Source organism: Dendrobium catenatum, unplaced genomic scaffold, assembly GCF_001605985.2.
Source record: "Dendrobium catenatum unplaced genomic scaffold, ASM160598v2 fragScaff_scaffold_30, whole genome shotgun sequence".
Taxonomy (NCBI): domain Eukaryota; kingdom Viridiplantae; phylum Streptophyta; class Magnoliopsida; order Asparagales; family Orchidaceae; genus Dendrobium; species Dendrobium catenatum.
Window position 1 is genome coordinate 503,028 of NW_021318492.1, and position 18,664 is coordinate 521,691.

Consider the following 18,664-nt stretch of genomic DNA (forward strand, 5'->3'; position numbering starts at 1 on the left):
GCAGTCACCGAATAATTTAGAGGCGAATGAGAATGCGCCACGTCACCCAGTATTGAGCGATAAATAGTAGCAGTACATAGCTAAAAAATGACGTAACACGTTCTCATTCGTTTCCGAACATCATTGCATGAACGCATAGAATAATTTTTCTCCTTTGAGAAGTCCCGCTTCTTACTAAAAAGTGCTTTAAGAAGCAATTAAAAAGTTATCCCAAACAAAAAAGCTAAGTTGGCATTCATTTGACAAAATTTCCATAGCAAAAAACATATATAACAAATATTTGTACCAAGAGCTCTAAAGTTGACACTCGATGTATATATGACATATGTGGATCAAATCTAATAAATATTATGTTAATACAACACTTATAGCCGAGCATTAAGCAGATCAAAATTTCAAAGATAGTAAATACCTGCAAATCATGCATACAACTACATGCTCTTTTGGCCATCGTTGCATCTTTCTGTATTGCATGAAACTGAAGATATTTATGGCAAAAGATTGCAGCAACGAGAAAGGTATTTCCTCATTCGATCTGTACAGTCTTTCAAAGATCCTCGCAACTGACTGCGTGAGTTTTCTCTTTGAAAGGCCTCGTAATTTCTCTTTCCTTCCTTGAGTTCTATCTCTTTCCATTGGGGTAAAACGTAAAAGCCTTGAAACATTGCATTTACAGGAGGAAGATCACAAAATTTACAAACAGTTGGAAATAGGTTTGAACCTGATTAAACAGAGACTGGGATTTCTGTCAACTGTTACTCTGTATCAATGTTAATGGCTGCGTGCCATCATCAACTTGAGGATTTCGTAGCTTCTGAAGAGATCGGTATTGAAGTCGAACACTCTCGCCGCTGTCGAGAATCTTGAGGAGATACCTTCAATGAATTTTAGTTTGAATTGTAATGTTATTATTGAATTGAATACTATATTGATATAAGAGTAAATATGAAAGAGAATAGAGTAATAAAAAATATATAAGAATAAAAAAATATTTGCAATAATGAGTATATATTATAATAATAAATATCACAAATTTCACCTAGAATTATTGAATGCATGTGATAATATTGATATTACATTATAATACTTCTAATAACTCTTGCAAGGATAATGATAGAGCACAATCACCCCCCAAGCAGTAAACTACTGTTTTCAGAGCCAAACAGGATTTCACTAACACAAAAGAAAAATCAGTACACGATACAAGTTTCATCAATTCAAGAGGAAGAAACAAGTCTCCAAATCTCTAGTTAAGAGACTAGAGCCCAAGCACACCAAGGAGAGCCCAAATTCATATTCAAATTCAAGATGAAACCCTAACCCTCAAGAGAAACTATTTAAAGCCAAAAGGACAATTACAAAATCCCTAAATAGTCCCTAATTCAAATATTTCCCTCCAAAGCAATATTTAATTAAGATGTGGGCCCCATAGGACCAGCCAACCCTCTCTCTCTCCCTTCCCTGATTCCACCCAGCTCCCTGGGCCGATGCCTGTAGCAATAAACCGGTCCACTAAGGACCAGTACACTAAGGACAGGTTTAATGGATTCAGCCGGCCCCTCTTGGGCCGGACTACATATAACTGATCAAATTTTGATCAAGATGAGTCTCCATGCCACTAGATTTATTTTGAGATGAATTCAATATAAATTTTGATTGTTTATCTATATATATTATATTCTTCTTGAAGTAAATTCACAATGGCTTTAATCATCCTGACTAAACTTAGTCGAGATATTTTTACCCAAATTTTTTCCTATTTTTTGCAACTTGTGGTTATTAGCAGTTATATACTCCTATATTGCAAGTTTGAATAAAACCAAATGATAAGAAATAAAAGTTTAGAGTTTGGACCAATGAAAGCTTACCACCCATTTAAGCACAGCGAAGTAATAATGGCTTCCCTTCCAACGAACTTATCAGGGGTTCTCCTGTTGCCCTGCATGAGTAATTATTGTCAGTATGCTTTTCCTTTTTGCCACTCTCAAAATTATTGTATAATGTCAAAAATTTTCAAAGAGAAGCTCATAATTAATCTTTTATTTTGCTTAACCTTAATCAGAACTTTCTCGTTAACTGCAAATGGAAACTGAACGCCTTTTAAATGCTTGGCAGTATGGCCATCAACATTCATTTCACCATTTTCCTGATTAAAAGAAGAAAAAGGAAAAAAGGTTAAATGACAGATCAATAGCATCATTAAAACTATATGGGTTAACATGCACAGACCTTTCCTGGTTTCTTTGGTGGGTCCATTTGTTCACCCCCTTCTTTCCTACGTTTTCTGAGATGAGTATTATGAAATAGTCTTCTTTCATCTTCACTCCTCACTGCTGCTGCTGCTGCTCTGAGAGCTGTCAATGGTATATTATTTTTAAAAATTATTTATAAACTGAGGAAGAGGGGAAGCTCAAAAAATAAAATAAAGGGACAAATACCAAGATTAGGGATCAAGGAGCCTGAATCAATCTCTGCATTGCAAAGAGTGCATCTCGCCTGAATATGACCAAAAAAAAGAACAAATTTATGTTCAATATGTTTTTTATGCAGAAGACATTAAGCAATAGAATGTTTATTTTTTTCCATCATAACAAAACAATTTATTTGGGAAATATATATTAGGTAGGTGATCTAATGAGCCAGGCAGAATCTTCGCTCAACAGTAACTGAAACCATTAGAAAAAAAGAAGTAAATCTATGCCATCAGTAAGATAAAGATTATAAATCCACCACCGAAAACAGAGACCCTCTTTCCAAACTGCCTAAGCGCCTCTTCATGCAAAATACAAATTTAGTAGCACTGTAGCATGTCAATTAGTTCACAAATATTACCACCATGCACTTGCAAGGACTATCAAAATTCTCATTCCGAAAAAAAAAAATTACAAACATTACCACCAATTAAAATTTTCAATCACAACAAATGGAACTTTTATTTGGTCCGGTGAACGTACGCAACTCTACGTTCGGCCGCCAGTAGAATCGCGCCACGCGTTTTCATTATTTACCGCGCGCCCCGACAACCCGACCCGGAACGGACCCAAGATTGCTCGGTATTGCTAGGTATTGGTCGATTTTGCTCGGCAATAACCAATACCGAGCAATACCGAGCAAATACCTAGCAATAACGAGCAAATACCGAGTTGTACCGAGTTTTTCTACAACTCGGTATTTGCTCGGGATTGCTAGGGATTTGCTCGGTATTGCTAGGTATTTGCTCGGTATTGCTAGAAAAAACTCGGTACAACTCGGTATTTGCTCGGGATTGCTAGGGATTTGCTCGGTATTGCTAGGTATTTGCTCGGTATTGCTAGAAAAAACTCGGTACAACTCGGTATTTGCATGGTATTGGCCTTCACAGAGCGGTATTTCTCGTTTTTGCAAAGCAATACCGAGCAAATACCGAGCAATACTGAGAAAATCGCGAACATAGCATTCCCGGGTTCCGGTCCGGGTCAAGTCAACGGGCCGCACGGTAAAGAGTAAGAGTACGTGGCGACATGTTATTGGTGGCCGAACGTAGCTCTACGTCTGGTCAGAGGACGTAATAATTGTTCCAACATATAAGACCTTTCGTAAAATCCAAATTCCAAAAGAAATTTACCTAACATATCATACACTTGCAAGGCCTTCCGAATTTTCACTTAAAGTGACAGATTATTCAAACTAAATAGTAGAAATTTTCTGGGTTATAATATCTATTGTAGTTATAATTTCAAAGCATTATGGAAAAAAGTATCTATCGTCAGGCAACTAGTTTTAAGTGAAAATCAAAGAATTTGCACGTACCATTTCCATGACTTTCTTCAGCATGTGGCCACCAAATGAATGTCCACAAGAAACAACTACTGCATCTTCAAGGAACGCCCCACTACAAGAACAGAATGACATGAAACAAATCTATAAGAATAATAAGTGCCATAGTAGCAGAATGTCTTATAATGGCAAGAAAAATTCCACCAAAGTGATGAGGACATCGAAAATCAACGGCTACGATCGTGTCTATTTATTTTGATGTATTTGATTTGTTATTTGTACTTTTCCCTTTCTACCCTCACTTGAGGGCTTTGTCTTATGTTTGCCCTAGGGGCAATTGTGTCTTTTTATTTCTTTCATGTATTTGACTATTTAAGCCTTCCCCTTCCTCTTGGAAAGGAGGATGATTATTGTTAATGAAGATTTTGGTTTTGGATCTCTTTGTGAGTTCTCAAGTGAGGAAAGCCTAGGAGAGGCTCAAAGCAATACCCAACAGCCCGTTAGTGGAGCTCTTGATTTTCTACCCCATATCTTTTCTTCTTCTCGCCATTTTTTTCCCTTCCGATCTTCCCCTTTTCTTCCCTCACCCGCCGACCTTAGTTCATTCCCCAAGCCATCGGCCACAATTCCGTCTCCGTATTCCCACATCCTTTTCATTCACTAGCTTCCCCACTTCACATCCCACCTCCACCTAAATCACCAAAACCCGACGGCAAACAATCAACCCATCCATCCCCTTCATCATGCCGCCGCCTCCACCAAGCTCCCTTCTTTTTGTTGTTATGATGATCCCAATCATCATGCTACTTTCCAAATGTAGTTGGGCTTGAGAGGGAAAATTGGATTCAATTTGAAATTCAAAATTTGAATTTCAAAACTTTCCAATTTTGGAAATTCCTAATTAGGAAAGTTCTTAAATCCTCATTATAACGAAATTCAAATTCAAATGGACTTCATCATAAGCTTTCCTAACTCCCATGTGCTGATTTGGAAACCCCTCAATGGCTCCCACACTCTTCCCCTCTCTCCACATGCCGCCGGCCTCACCTTGGTTGGAGCCCCATTCAATTCCCAATTAATGCATTGATTACAACCTAATTTGAAATCAAATTTCAAATTGATTTCCCCCCAAAACTTCTCAAATTCTGAATTTAATTTCAGGATTAGTAATAAATCCCTCTTCCCACTCCCTTTGGCCGGCCACCTTAACCCCCTCCCCCCTCTATTAATTAGATCCCATAAATCTAGGATCTAATTAATCCAATTCCCCCCTTCTTCCTCCACCGGTCACTCTTCCAAACCCTTTCCGTAACTGCTGACTGCTGGAGTTATGTTGCTGTCCAGAGAATCCTAAAAGCTGTTACAGATTTTCTTGCATTTCCACCTGCTGTCCACTGTTTGGGAAAGTTCCAGATTGCTGTCCTCTGTCCAAGAGTGCCCAAATCAACAACAAAGCTATCCCGGGAGACCACGTGGCTGCTGTCCTGAATATTTCCGACGAGACAAACTGCTCTCCTGCTCTCCAGGAACCCCTATTTGCTGTCCGGAAAAGTCACAGCTGCTGTTTCAAGATTCCAGCAGTTTTCTAGTGCTGATTCGCCATCCGGAAGGCTCTCATTGGTTGCCCAGAAGATCCCACACTGCTGTCCACACGCAGGACTTCGTTAAATTCAACCACCGGACTCCGGATCTTCTCCCTCGCCCCTCAAATTAATCTAAGAATTTTGACGATGGTGAACTCTTCCCCAAGTTTCCTATTCTCCTAGTTTATGTTCAATTGAGGCTAAATTTTGACTCACAAAGATCATGTCAAGCTCTTCACCACTACGCTTAGAGAACAAGAGAGTTGCGTGAGGGACTCATGCATAGTGCCTAATCTCGTTGTTAATTTAGGGATTTTCGTTGAACCATTCATGTATGCAATGTTAGATTAATTGAATGTTTTACGGTCTTAATTCATATGCATGTGATTTAGCCAAAGCTCGTTTTACCGCTCTTAATGTTTTATCTCGTCGTTCCAAATCATTATAAAGATATAATTATTTGTTCTCTCTAAAATTAAGCGTGCAAATTCATCAAGTATATCATCTCGGCATGATTGTTTTACATCACAAAGTTTTCATTTTTGCAGGATGCAAGTAACAATAAAAGAATCATATTTTATCAAGGAATATAAGAACGAACACAAATAATCAAGTTCCTTATGTCCATGTGCCATGTACCCGGTAAGGGAATGCTAAAATCTGCAATTTTTTAATTCCAAATCATGCAGAATTCGACATGAAGTCAATGGATAGAGATGTAAGAAAACCAGCAAGACCAAAATTTCAAGATTAAAAAAAGGCTAAAACATGAAATTGTATGCAACAAAGCCATCTGACATTCTGACCTGCAACAAATTACCTGAATCCAAGAAGCAAATGATCATTTTTGTTTTAAATTAGGACAGGAGAATCAGTTTACTGTTGCAATGGAACCATGGACCTCAAAACTTTGTTTTTTTTTTTTCATACCCACAGAATTAATAAAACGCATAAAGGCATATAGTAGCATTTTGCACACCGTGAACTGAATGAAATGCCTTTAAATGCGTCTCCAAACCAATTTGGACTCGACTCCAAAACTATGGAGAATCATCTAATCTCTGCAATCCAACCCATCTTATTATTTTCATCGTACTAGTATCTCAAATTTTTTACTGCTTAAAAAAAAAAAAGTTATTTGTTTCACTATTTCTACAATTAACAGTTTTCAACTAATTTAAATTTTTGTATGAATACATAGAACATGCCTTGTCAAATAACAAGCATCCCTCAGTTCAAGTTTTAAGACGACTTTCAAAACAAGGTTCCAACAGAATAACTACTGTAGATTCCTTTAAACTAAGTTCATAAAATTGGGTTTTTTTACCAACAAATACAAAGCCTGATCACAATACCTAAGTTCAAGCCTGGACTCATCGTTTCATCATTAGCTATGATGCATGGACAAGGATACTAATACTTAGAAATAACACAATGTGGACACAAGAAAAAACAATGCTGAAAAAATATTGGACATACATGAATTGATAAGATATATGAAATATATAAAAATAATATTATTAGAAATAAAACCCACTTCATAAATCAAATAGAAATTAAAAAAAAAAATTCACATAGCGTCGTGGGAAGAGTCCAATAAATATTTGATGCCCCAAGAAGTCTAGGCGTCCAAAGAGTGAGAATTTTTCAAAAAAAAAAAAAACAAAAAAAGAAAGAGAGAAAAAGTGAGACATTAAATGGCATGTTCGACATGGTGTCCTAGAGCGCAAATGGCCAACATATTTAGCATAACTTATCAACCCTCTAGAAGTATTTGTGCTTCAAGGATCACGGTGGTGCTATTATAAACCATTATTCACGTACTAGTATTACTGTTATCAAAACATCATAAAAAAAGTTTGAATCGAGCTCGAATTGAGTTTGAACAAGCTTTGGATAAACGAGCTCAAACTCGAGCACCCTCCAACTCGAATCCGCTCCATTCATTTGCAATCCTACTAACAATTATTCCAGGTCAAAGAAATTTACCCTCAATAACATATTACATGTTTCTCGTCTTGTTCTAAATCTTTTATCGATCTATAAAATCACTAAAGATCACAGCTGCAATGTAACTTTTTCACTAATCATTGTGTATTTCAAGACCTCACTATGAGAAAAAATAATTGGGCAAGCTAACAAGAATGATAGACTATATATTATTGAAAATAAAAATCACTTGTTGTGCTCCTTCATTTCCACTCACAATATTGAAATCATTTGGAAGCATCATTATAGTTATAGGCTATGATATCCCTTCTTAAAAACTCTACAATGTACGATTCTTCCATTTTTAATGAAAAATTCCATTGTGAGACTTGTGAAATTGCAAGACATCATTATGTTATTTTTATGTTAGTTCATTCTCATATTTAGGAACCATTCAAAATCCCTGACATTTTTGGAGCAACTAGATTTATCATTTTCATTGATTATTGCACTCAAATGATATAGGTATATCACTTCCATGATAAAGAAACAATTCAATACCGACATCAAAATATTTTAGATAAATAATATGCATGATTACTTCAATTACACAATATCATCTTTCTTCAATAAAAAGTGTATCATTCACCAATCCTATCATGATAATCCCCAACAAAATGGGTGCCACAAAAAAATTTATCACCTTATGGATGTCATCAAGACTCCTCTTTTTCAAAACCGATTACCAAATAGATAATGGGGAAAAGCTATCCTAATTGCAACTTAACTAATCAATAGAATACCCTAAAAAATGATTGGTTTTAAAAGTTTTTTAAACTCTCTAGCAAATTTTTTTCTCATAAGTAATTTTCTTTAAAAAATTCCTTCAAAAATATTTGGCCGCGTTGCCTATGTCCATATGTATAAACAACAAAGGTGTAAATTAGATGCTAGAACCCTCAAATATATCTTTATTGGGTATTTGACACGGTAGAGGGAAATTCAGCCCCACTTGTGGGGCCCAATAAACCTATCATTACATATGTGAGAAGAGGAATTAAAAGGGATAAATTAGGAGATTTTTCTAATTAAAAAGGACTGATTTGAAGGAGATTAATTAAGAGATATTTCCTAATTAAAAAGGGCGGATTTGGGGGCTGAATTGGAGGAGATTAATTATGAGATATTTCCTAATAAAAGATGGCTGATTTAGGGGTTGATTTGAGAGGAAATTGGGGGAGGGATGCTTTGGAATTTGTTGTTTTATTTTTTGCTATAAGTAGTAGGATTTATGTTATGTTTGTATGGAGAATTTGATTTGAGAGTGTTGTAGTCTTCTTTTTGTAAGGAATCCAAATGGCATCTAGGGTTTGGGAGAGAAGGTCCTCTTCTCAAAAGAGGATCATTGTATCTTGCTTTATTCTTATTTGATTTTCTATCAATAAAAAATTATTTTTGTGTTGAATCTCTTGGAGTAATTTGCTATTTTTTATACCAAGGCGCATCAAATTGGTATCAGAGCTGTGTCATGGACCAAAATCACAATTCTCTTCACTGATTTCTATTGCGTACTTCCTCCTCATTGCTGATTTTTGCTATTTGAAGACCATAGTTGCCATTTTTTTTTTTTTTTTGCATTTGGAATTTTTTTTTTTTTTTTTTTTGCATTTGGAACTTAGATGCGTGAATGGCAGCAAAGGAGATTGATCTGTTGGAAGGGGATGTAGAGCAAATCAAATCAGGGATGGAGGAAATATTTTTCAACCTGGAAAATAGGATGGAGAGCCAATTGAGAGAGATGGAAGAGAAGATAAAGAAGCTCATAGAGATGCAATCCAAAGCTCCACTGACAGTTTTGATTGCTAACCCTCTACACTTTGATCGAGGTTCCCTTGGCCGAATCAAAGAGAAAGGAGATCGAACAGGAGGAGTTCAACGAGGCAAGTTTCTTCCATCAAGAACCACCTCTCAGGGCTCCGAGAAGGAGTGGATAAGTGTTTTCGGATATTACCAGGCCCTGAACAAGGAAATTGTGTTGGACAAGTTTATTATCCTGTAATCGATGAATTGTTAGATGAGTTGTTTGGAGCAGTCATTTTCTAGAAGATTGACATGAAGTCGGGATACCACAGATCAGAATGAAGACGAGATGTACACAAGACATCTTTCAAGACTCATGAGATCACTACGAGTTTTTTGTGATGCCTTTCAGCCTTACCAATGCCCCAGCCACTTTTCAGTCTCTCATGAAACGGATTTTTCAGCCCTACCACAGAAAGTTTATCTTAATATTTTTTATGACATTCTAATATATAGTCATACGGAGGTAGAGCATATGGGTCATCTGAAGACAGTACTATAGACGTTGAAGGAGAAACCAGTTATATGCCAACCTAAAGAAATATTTGTTTGCACAACCACAGGTGGAGTACCTAGGACACGTGTCATGTGGTGAGCAAATAAGGGATAGTAGCAGACCAAAAAATGAATTATTTTTTGAAGAAATGATGGCTTCTCTTTCTTAATGTGTATTACTAATGTTTTCTAGCAAAAGTAAGTTATGAAATGATTTTGTAATAGTATTATAGTACATTATAAAAAAAATTATGTTACTTTGATATTTAAAAATCATAAAATATTTTGTAAAAGTGGATACAATTTTAATTTAGAACTGTTAGTTAGTTATCATTTGTTATCATATACATTTTAAAAAATTTTGACATTTAAGCCATGTCCTTTAATCTAAATATATATAAGGGTATAAAAATAATTTGTTCGCATTAGTTGCAGCATAGCATATTCACAGTAATATTATCCAAATAAAATATAATGATTTTTATACAACAACTTCGACAGCCGTCCCAAATGCACCCTTAATGTTATAACTTACATAGCTTAGCTATTTAACCTACATCAAGTACAACTTATGTCGTCTCATTTGTAGGATTAAGATAATTAATTATTTGCAGGCATATTCTAATATTCTTAACTGTAATAAATTATATTGAAGCAATACTTGGACACTCTTGGTATTAAATTATGGACATTTGCATGTCATATCTCCTACACTTAAACAATTAGGCTGCATATTTGATTTGTGATTTAATTTTTTTATTTGTATTTCTATTATTACTATTAGTAGGAGAGGTAGGGCTTACACCCATAGAAAATCTCGACCCTAGACCAAAATAAATTTTGGTTTTTAAGATAAATCTGATTAATCATCATATTGAGGAGGCTTAAAGGAGGGGTGACTTTTTCCAAGAAATCAAATTAAAACTTTGATTTTACTGCAATTAACTCTATTTTAAAGTGCTAATACAAAACAAATGTTATTAAAAGTACTTAATAATTAAAAAAAATAACACTTACGATAAGGGATCTGAAAGGACACTTCTAAATGAAGGCTCAGTTGTAAGACTGTTTTGAACTTCCTGTAAACCAAAATATTCAGGATTATAAATGGCTAATGGGAAATACTTAAAATCAAAACAAAAACAAATTACTTTATAATTCAAAATAGAAAGACTTCTCACTAAGATATCAAAAAAAATAAAAGAAAAATGAATGGCCAATCTGAAAGTTGCATAACATAATGTCAAAATCACAGTTCAATTAACCAAAAACAATCTAACACTCGTGATATCCTGAGTAACTTTGATTATTTGGTCATAATGTTTAATGAGCATGGAATTGTATAAAATGCAACCTTAATGAGCCGCCGTAAATTGTGAAGGCAACAAAATTGAGAATTTTGTAGTCGCAAAGAACCGATTAAAATATTAGTTAACATTAGTTAAGACTGCATTTGCACAAAGTGCATGCCAATTTTGATCATAAATTTGATAAGAAAATAAGGATAGTTATTTTAATTAAAAGATACTTAGACCAATAACTCAGAGAAATAGATGTGATGAGGAAGAGGAGCTTGAAGACTAACCTTCATGTGAATGTCCACCGTAAGTAGATGAGGTAAAATGGAGCAAGCCGGGCAGGCACGTCTAGAGGAGACCTAGCATAGTTTTCGCAAGAACAGGGCAAAGGCAGGCCGCTAGGTAGGTTTTGTTGACACCAAAAGACAATGATTTCGACACCAAAAAAACTAAGAATTTTATCCTAAAGCTAAATGGCAAGTTCCTTTTCTCACAATAAGTTTCCTAAATCCAATTTAGGACAAAAGAAAAAACATCCTAGGGTTTTTATAAGTAGAAGAAGAAGATGATGATGAGAAGGATGTCATATAAATGCATGTATGTATATATATATAGGAAAATTTTGAAGAATTTGGAAGTTTAACAAAATTAATTTAGAGAAATAATATTGTTTCAAATTTCCAAATTTAAATGGAAATATTTTGATTGAAATTAGAAATTAATTTAGTATAATTATGAATCTGATTTCAGAAATATTTAATCATTTATATTATATAGCTAATTATGAAATTTTAATTTCAAAGGAAAGGAAAATTTAGGTAATATTTTGAAGAAATATAACAGCTAAGATAGTAAGATTTTATGGTTTCCTAAATTTTAAATTTAATGGAAATTTTTAATGACTTAGAAATTTTGGATATATTTGTACGTATGTTATGAAAATAATTTTAGAAACTAAACGCAGATGAAGAAGAAAATGAAGCAGATATGAGACTATCAAATATTAGTTGGAAAAATGATCAATCTATCTCACATTTGTCCATACATCGCATTTATAGTGAGTCTCATAAGTCAACTCCTGCACAAACCTAAGGAATCTCACTGCTAAGCTATTTCTAGATCTTCAGTTATCATAAATCAAGTCCTGTTTAAAGGACTCACTATAAAAAGTAGAATGTTTTACAAATTGAAAGATATACTAATGATTATGCATGATCACAAATAAAAAAGGAACCACGATTGAATACTGATACTGTTGGGAGAAAATCCCATAACATGGAGAAGCAATAAATAACTTGTTGTTTCAAGATCTAATGCTAAATCTAAATTTAGAACAATTGTTCAAGAAATTTGTGATCTTTTGTGGATCAAAATTATTTTAAAAGTTTTAAAAATCAAATGGAAAGATATAGTGAAGATATAATATGATAATAAATCAACAATCAGCGTTGCTCATAATTCAGTACAATATGACCATAACAAGCATGTGGAGGTGGATAGACGTTTTATAAAAGAGAAATTGTAAAGTGATTTCCTCTGCACTCCATATGTGCCAATAAAAAATCAACTAGCAAACATTCTCATCAAACGACTCGGCAACCCAATATTCAAAAATATTGTAAGCAAACTTAGAATGGTAGATTTATATTATTCAATTTGAGGAATATTGAAGGATCGTAGGACCCACAAGTCAATCAATCTTAGTAGGAATCTTTGTGCACATATATTTAGAGTTCTAATTGTTGGATCGATCCCCTTCTAGCTCTTAGATTGCAATCCATGTGCTTCATTTTTCTATTCTAGCCATCAACCCATCTTGGAGACTTTCCCCCCTTTTTTTTTAATAATTGTAATTTATTTCCATAGTACTTAGAGAAGTCTATAAATACTTCTACATTTTGTACATAATTTTGATTTATTTCCATAGTACTTGGAGAAGTCTATAAATACTTCTACATTTTGTACAAAATCAAGTAATAAAATTCAAACTAATTTTTTCGACTTTTCTAAATTAAGAGGGGAAATATTTTCATGCAGTCATGTTCTCAGCATTGCTGCCGCTTTTTGAATGCTTAAGAATATCAAAATAAACATGTGTCTACTAAGGCCTAAAGGCATACCAACTATAGTCTTTCTCGTCTTTTCTACCCAAACAGTTTCAACGTGGGTGGTCACTCAATTAAATCCACAAGCCAAGTGGAACATACTTCTGATTAAGTTGCAATCAACTCAAATAGCTTTCATTTTTATTTCTTTACAAAGAAAAAAAAAGTCTAATAATTGCTGCAGCCTACCATCACAGTCCCTGCCTCAGCAATAGTTTCTGTAAATGCCACAACTATGACCTTCGTTCAATCTTTAACTTAAATTAAGACGCTGCCATTTATGATTTGATAATATACTGGTATTTGGGTCAAATTTGAAGTATCAAAATGTCTTCATTTGACTGTGACATAAATTCAAACAGATATTATGCAACTAATCTTCTCACTCTTTTAGTAAGCCGAGTTTTTTAAATGAGAAAAATTACAGATATTTATTCAAAAAACTAGAATTGAAGTTTCACTGAAGAAAAGTGATCCATTTTTTCATTTTGCCAGATCTTTATTTATACTAAAGTAGCGTACAACTGTACATTGAACACGGTGGTGGCACATGACATAATATCTGAACCACACATGGCCTGACATAATGTTGAAATTAAATTCAAACATATTTAAAAGCTAGTTATCACTTCATGACATTGCCTTTAAACTTAGATATGATAGTTGCTGTAAATTAAAAGAATGAAAAAATATAATCATTGCGTTGTTTTTTTTTGTCCCGATTCCTACACAAACTTCTAAATTTACTTACGCATGCACTATCAGGAGGGTTGCACATGATATCTTCTTCTGCAGACAAGTCATCCATGAACTGGCTTACAGAAATGGGTTGGTAACCTTGTGGAATCACATGGCCAGCTGCTGCAATTCGAGAACAGTCCAAGATAGCATTGGCTTGTGGCATTAGTCTAAATGTCAATGATGCCCTAAAATAACAAAGGAAACCTTCATCAGATGCCAAAATAAATATTATGGAAACATATTATGAATGAAGAGTTCTGACAAAGCAGGACTTAGAAGAATCCAAACCTTCCACAAGAGTTGTAGTCGGAAGCAACCCTATAAGAAGCTGCAATGCGAAGGCCAGCAGTAGCATGACTTAGTGTCTTTCCAGTAAGTAGCAACAAGTCTGCAGGAGTAGAACCTTTATCTGCTAGGTACCAATGGCCATTTGGGTCACAAACCTATCAACATAAATAAATCATTCGAACAATTAAAAAAAGTAAAATAATCATAAAAATAGCATAATTTTAGCAGTAGCCATCATACAAAAGAATTGGGTAAACCTACAACAACAACCAGTTACATATATGTATACACTTTTGATAAGATACCAAAAATTACAGGTCTAACTCAAATGGAAAAAATAAACTAAAGAAAAAAAAAAAAAAGATACCAAGAGTTAGAAGATGGGGCTTCATACCTGGATGCCTGGATGGTCGGAAGCAATAATTGTTAACAATCCTTTTTCGACTTCACTAACTGAAGATTTCCCTCCTAGAGACCCCTTACCATTCTGTAAAGAGGCATGAGAATAGGTTGCTACCAAAACTGATGATGAGACCTCATTCAAAGGCAATGGTGTATCATCAAGCAAATGGTTGAAAACACTGCCGGCACTTAACAGTTAAGAAACAAATAATAAAAGCAAAACGAATGCAAATGATTGAATTAACTACAGTAAGTAACAGTAGTATTACTCGCTTCGCAGACGAAGATTTTTGGCTATTGAAGAAAGTGATGACCGAGCCGCCCTGCTCAAACACCTAAAAGCATCACTCATGCAAGGAGGTGATAGGTCTCCATCTTCCAAGGTTCTAGCATGCATTATGACCAAAATATAAAATATCAACGTACTATCAGCCTCACAAACTACTAATAAGGATAAAATGAACAAAATGGAAATGAAAATTAGCCAACAAGTCGAATTCAGGTTAAATAGACATAACTAGAAACAATAGAGTTTCTAAATATTATTTTAGATGGTTCATATTTAGAATGCTAGTTTACAAAATTCTCTTAATGAAATGCCCTAAGTCAAGGCTCTGATCTAAATGGATTAATACCTGAGATACAAATTATGAGTATTAGAATCAGGAGGGAAATGAAAAAGTTTTCATAACCAAGGATATTCAAGAGACCGATAAAATAAAATAGCTGTGTATACTTCTTTCAAAAATCTGCTATAAAAAACACAACTAGTTGAACAAAGTTTTAAACTATATTAGTTATTTTAATTCGACATACAAAAACTAGGCTAAAGCTGCAGAAATGAAAATAAGTAATGTTTCACTCCCAAAAAAATAATCCAAACTGCTAGGGATTTATTGAGACTTTAGTTTGATCTTTTAGTTTGTTTAGCACCACCTGCAATAATTTTGCTGCAAAAATGACATTTGTTATATATGTAGCCTTTCTTTGCCTTTTCTACATCAAAATTAACTTAAGTCTCACACTTCCAAGCAATATCTTTTCTCTTAACACCATCATTCACCATTATAGTAGAAGTCTTACACCTGTGATTAAACATTAAATAAAAAAAAGCAATATGATTCTAGTTTATCCATAATATATATAAAAGATAAGGATTTAAAAAAACAAATAGAGCTGCTGAAGTCCAAAAATATAACTAGTTCTACAAACTTAAAAGAAGAAAGGAAATTGAAAAGAGAAAAAAAAAATAGTAGCTCAAACCTAAAAGTGAAAAAAATATATTTCTTAAGAAAAAGAAACTAAAAAGAAATAAAGTTCAAAAAAAATAGCAGCCTTAAAATAAAGCTAACTCTAGAAGAAGAAAGGAAATGGAAGAAAAACTAGAAAAAAATAGAAGAACTAATGGAGTACGGTACTGACATCAATAAAGCTTGAGTTTGTGGCTGGCATCAGAATCTTGAGCTTGCAGCTGGCATCAAAAGCTTGAACTTGTGGCTAGTTGCAGAAGCATAAACTCGCGAGTCTAGTCGGTTGTAGAAACTCTCACGAAGAAGAGGAGAGTATATTTTTTTAGGTTTTATTTTGGTTTTTGTAGTTTTTTTAACTGAAATCTAATTGTTTTAAAGCTCAAAAGCCCACAAACTAAAAATTTCTATTAAATGCCTAATTAAAATATTTTGAAATGCCCATAATAGAGTCAAATAAACTCTCATATATAATTGAAAACAACGCCTCAGTGGGTTTCAAAACACTAAGATTTACCATGCTTTGATCAATTGAGTCATGAGTTTAATTGAGGCATGAGTTTTGAAAGATCCAGAAAAATTGTAGATTTTGTTTTTTTTTTTCCTAGAGCCTCATAATGAAAAGGATTCTGAATCATAGGTTTTGAAAGTTTTTAAAATAGAAGTGAATGTCAAGTATGAAATTAAAATGTAGAAACCTATTCTGCAACTAGATAACCATCATTGAGACCTTGTAACCTTCATCTTTGTCAAAATTCTACAAAATAAAGAGAGAAACCCGAAGTTCTTCCATTTGCAACTACCAATTAGCCATAGTTGTTTTTCGAGTAAGGGGCAAAATTAACTAATTGTTTCAAATCGTGAATTTTCATAACATGAATGACATCTCCTTCAGAACAAGTAAAAATAAAAGTCTCTTAGATGAATCAACACAACTTCCCATATCTATTCCTAAAAAAACCTGTTTCCCTCGTGGCTTGCAATTGATGGCCATGACACTACTCATAACAAAATTAACTCATTTTCTCTCGCCCGATACTGCATACTGAAAACAAACAACTCAAACGACAAGTAATACAATAGTTATACAAAATATAAGGAAATAGTATGAGTACCTTGAACTGAAAAGATAGAATTATTAAAAAAAAGGTTTTATTAAAATGATTTTAGAATAATCGAAGAAAAAAGATCTAATTCAATTGATATCAAAAGATCTATGAATTTATTACAAGCGAAGGAGATAGACGAGTAGAAAAAATAGAATTTTCAATATCAAATGTGTTCACGGATTGGGTTCACACAATAAAACGTGCAGAATTGATGAAGTTGGAACAACTTCCCTACAAAATATTACCTCCCAGCGCGGTAAGTGTAGAACCCCCGGCCCGACTTCCCCCAATTCCCACCTCCCCAACCGCTCCCACATTGTGCACGAGCCTTGAAAAACATCCGTACCGACTCCAGAGCGCATCGCATCACCACTTCTTCTTCATTCCCCAGCTCGATCACCACCGCGTTGTGCCTTGTCAGTGACCGTGACAAGGCGTCCACAGCCCTAAGATAAGTGCTGCTCGGAGCCCCTTCGTATGGCAGGATATCAATCAGCCGCACTCTCCCCACCGCCACAATCGGTTCAGGGTGGTGATCAGGCGGCGGGCACGATGTCAATGGCTGTGTGGGAGGAAGAAGGAAGTTAAAAGAGAGGGAAGAAGGAAGGTGGGGTTGTGCTAGAACTGACTGTGGCGATCGGACGCCGGCGACGGAGACGGCTGCAGCTGGAGAGGATGAGGAAGAGGGGGGAGGGGTGGAAATGGCCATTTGGTTTGACATCTGCTTCTGAGAAAGTTCACATATCATCGTGCGGCCCCTCGGAGGTTCGGAAACCGATGAAAGTAGGGGATCTGATGGAGCTTCGGTCGGGTAAATCCATTTCCTGTCTCGGCATCTCGCGGAGTGGAAGAACAGCTGGGGAGTAGGGTTCTTCGGATCCTCCGCGCAATGTTTTCTTCTGTGTTTTTTTAATGGGTATTAAAATGAGTCTATTTAATGTTTGAAATATTGGATTTTGTAAAATAAGTTGAGATGTTTAATTTCTTATGTTTAACGAATGCGTATTTAAAATTTTGTTGGATGGTTTTAAAATATATAAAAAAATTGAATTAAATTGTCGCTTTCAAATTTTAAAATATTGAATTTATTTTGTTCAATCAAATAGATGTCTAAATTTTTAAAATTATTGCATTTAAAATGCATGATTCCAATATTTTTTTGGTTTTTTTTTTTCATTTAATGTGCTTTTGATTATTAGCGTTTCAAAATAAGATTTATTAAAAATAAACTTGTAAAGTAAAATCTCATGGAGATGTTTCATTTGTTGAAAAATAATTCAAAGTACAAGAAATGTAATATAGAAAAAAAATTAAATATTTGATTTGTTGAAAAAGAATTCACTGTAAAAATTTATTAAGTTCATTTTTATAAATTTTAAACTCATCTAATTTTAACTTTTTTTTTTCTCTGCAAGCCAACTAACTACATTGTCATCTCCCATCATCGTGGCCGAATTTCCACAAACCACCATTATCGATCGCCACCCACCGTTGTTCGCTGCCACTAACCATTACATGTCGCCATCGGTCACCACCATTATTTTGCTTTATATTGCTTTCATTTTACTTAAAATCAAATAAGAAAAAATCTACTTTATTCCATTTACACTCATCCGAATAATTTTAAATAATTCAAATACTATCTATTCATTTTATATTGTATTTCTTTTATTTTGTATTCATTTATATAACAACTAGGGGTGTCAATTTCGGGTCACCGGTCGGGTTCGAGTCGAACTCATAATTGACCCGGATTCAAACGGGTAAACCCTAACCTGACCCGGGTATGTAAACGGGTCGAAAATGCTGACCCAAACCAAACCCGTCGGGTTGCTGGGTTAACCCGACCCG

At 34.5% G+C, this 18,664-nt stretch overlaps 1 protein-coding gene across 1 annotated transcript; it reads right to left on the minus strand.

Moving 5' to 3' along the window:
• Nucleotides 1–313: 313 nt before the first annotated feature.
• On the minus strand, nucleotides 314–17,736 carry LOC110103832. The gene is made up of 12 exons (XM_020832691.2): nucleotides 17,059–17,736; nucleotides 14,727–14,843; nucleotides 14,450–14,636; nucleotides 14,056–14,210; nucleotides 13,778–13,952; nucleotides 10,641–10,702; nucleotides 3,790–3,871; nucleotides 2,439–2,496; nucleotides 2,230–2,354; nucleotides 2,054–2,146; nucleotides 1,869–1,939; nucleotides 314–875 (listed from the first exon to the last, which is right to left on the minus strand). Exons 1-12 carry the CDS (start codon nucleotides 17,559–17,561, stop codon nucleotides 749–751), a joined length of 1,755 nt encoding a protein of 584 aa, XP_020688350.1. The 5' UTR covers nucleotides 17,562–17,736; the 3' UTR covers nucleotides 314–748.
• Between the last annotated feature and the right edge of the window lie 928 nt (nucleotides 17,737–18,664).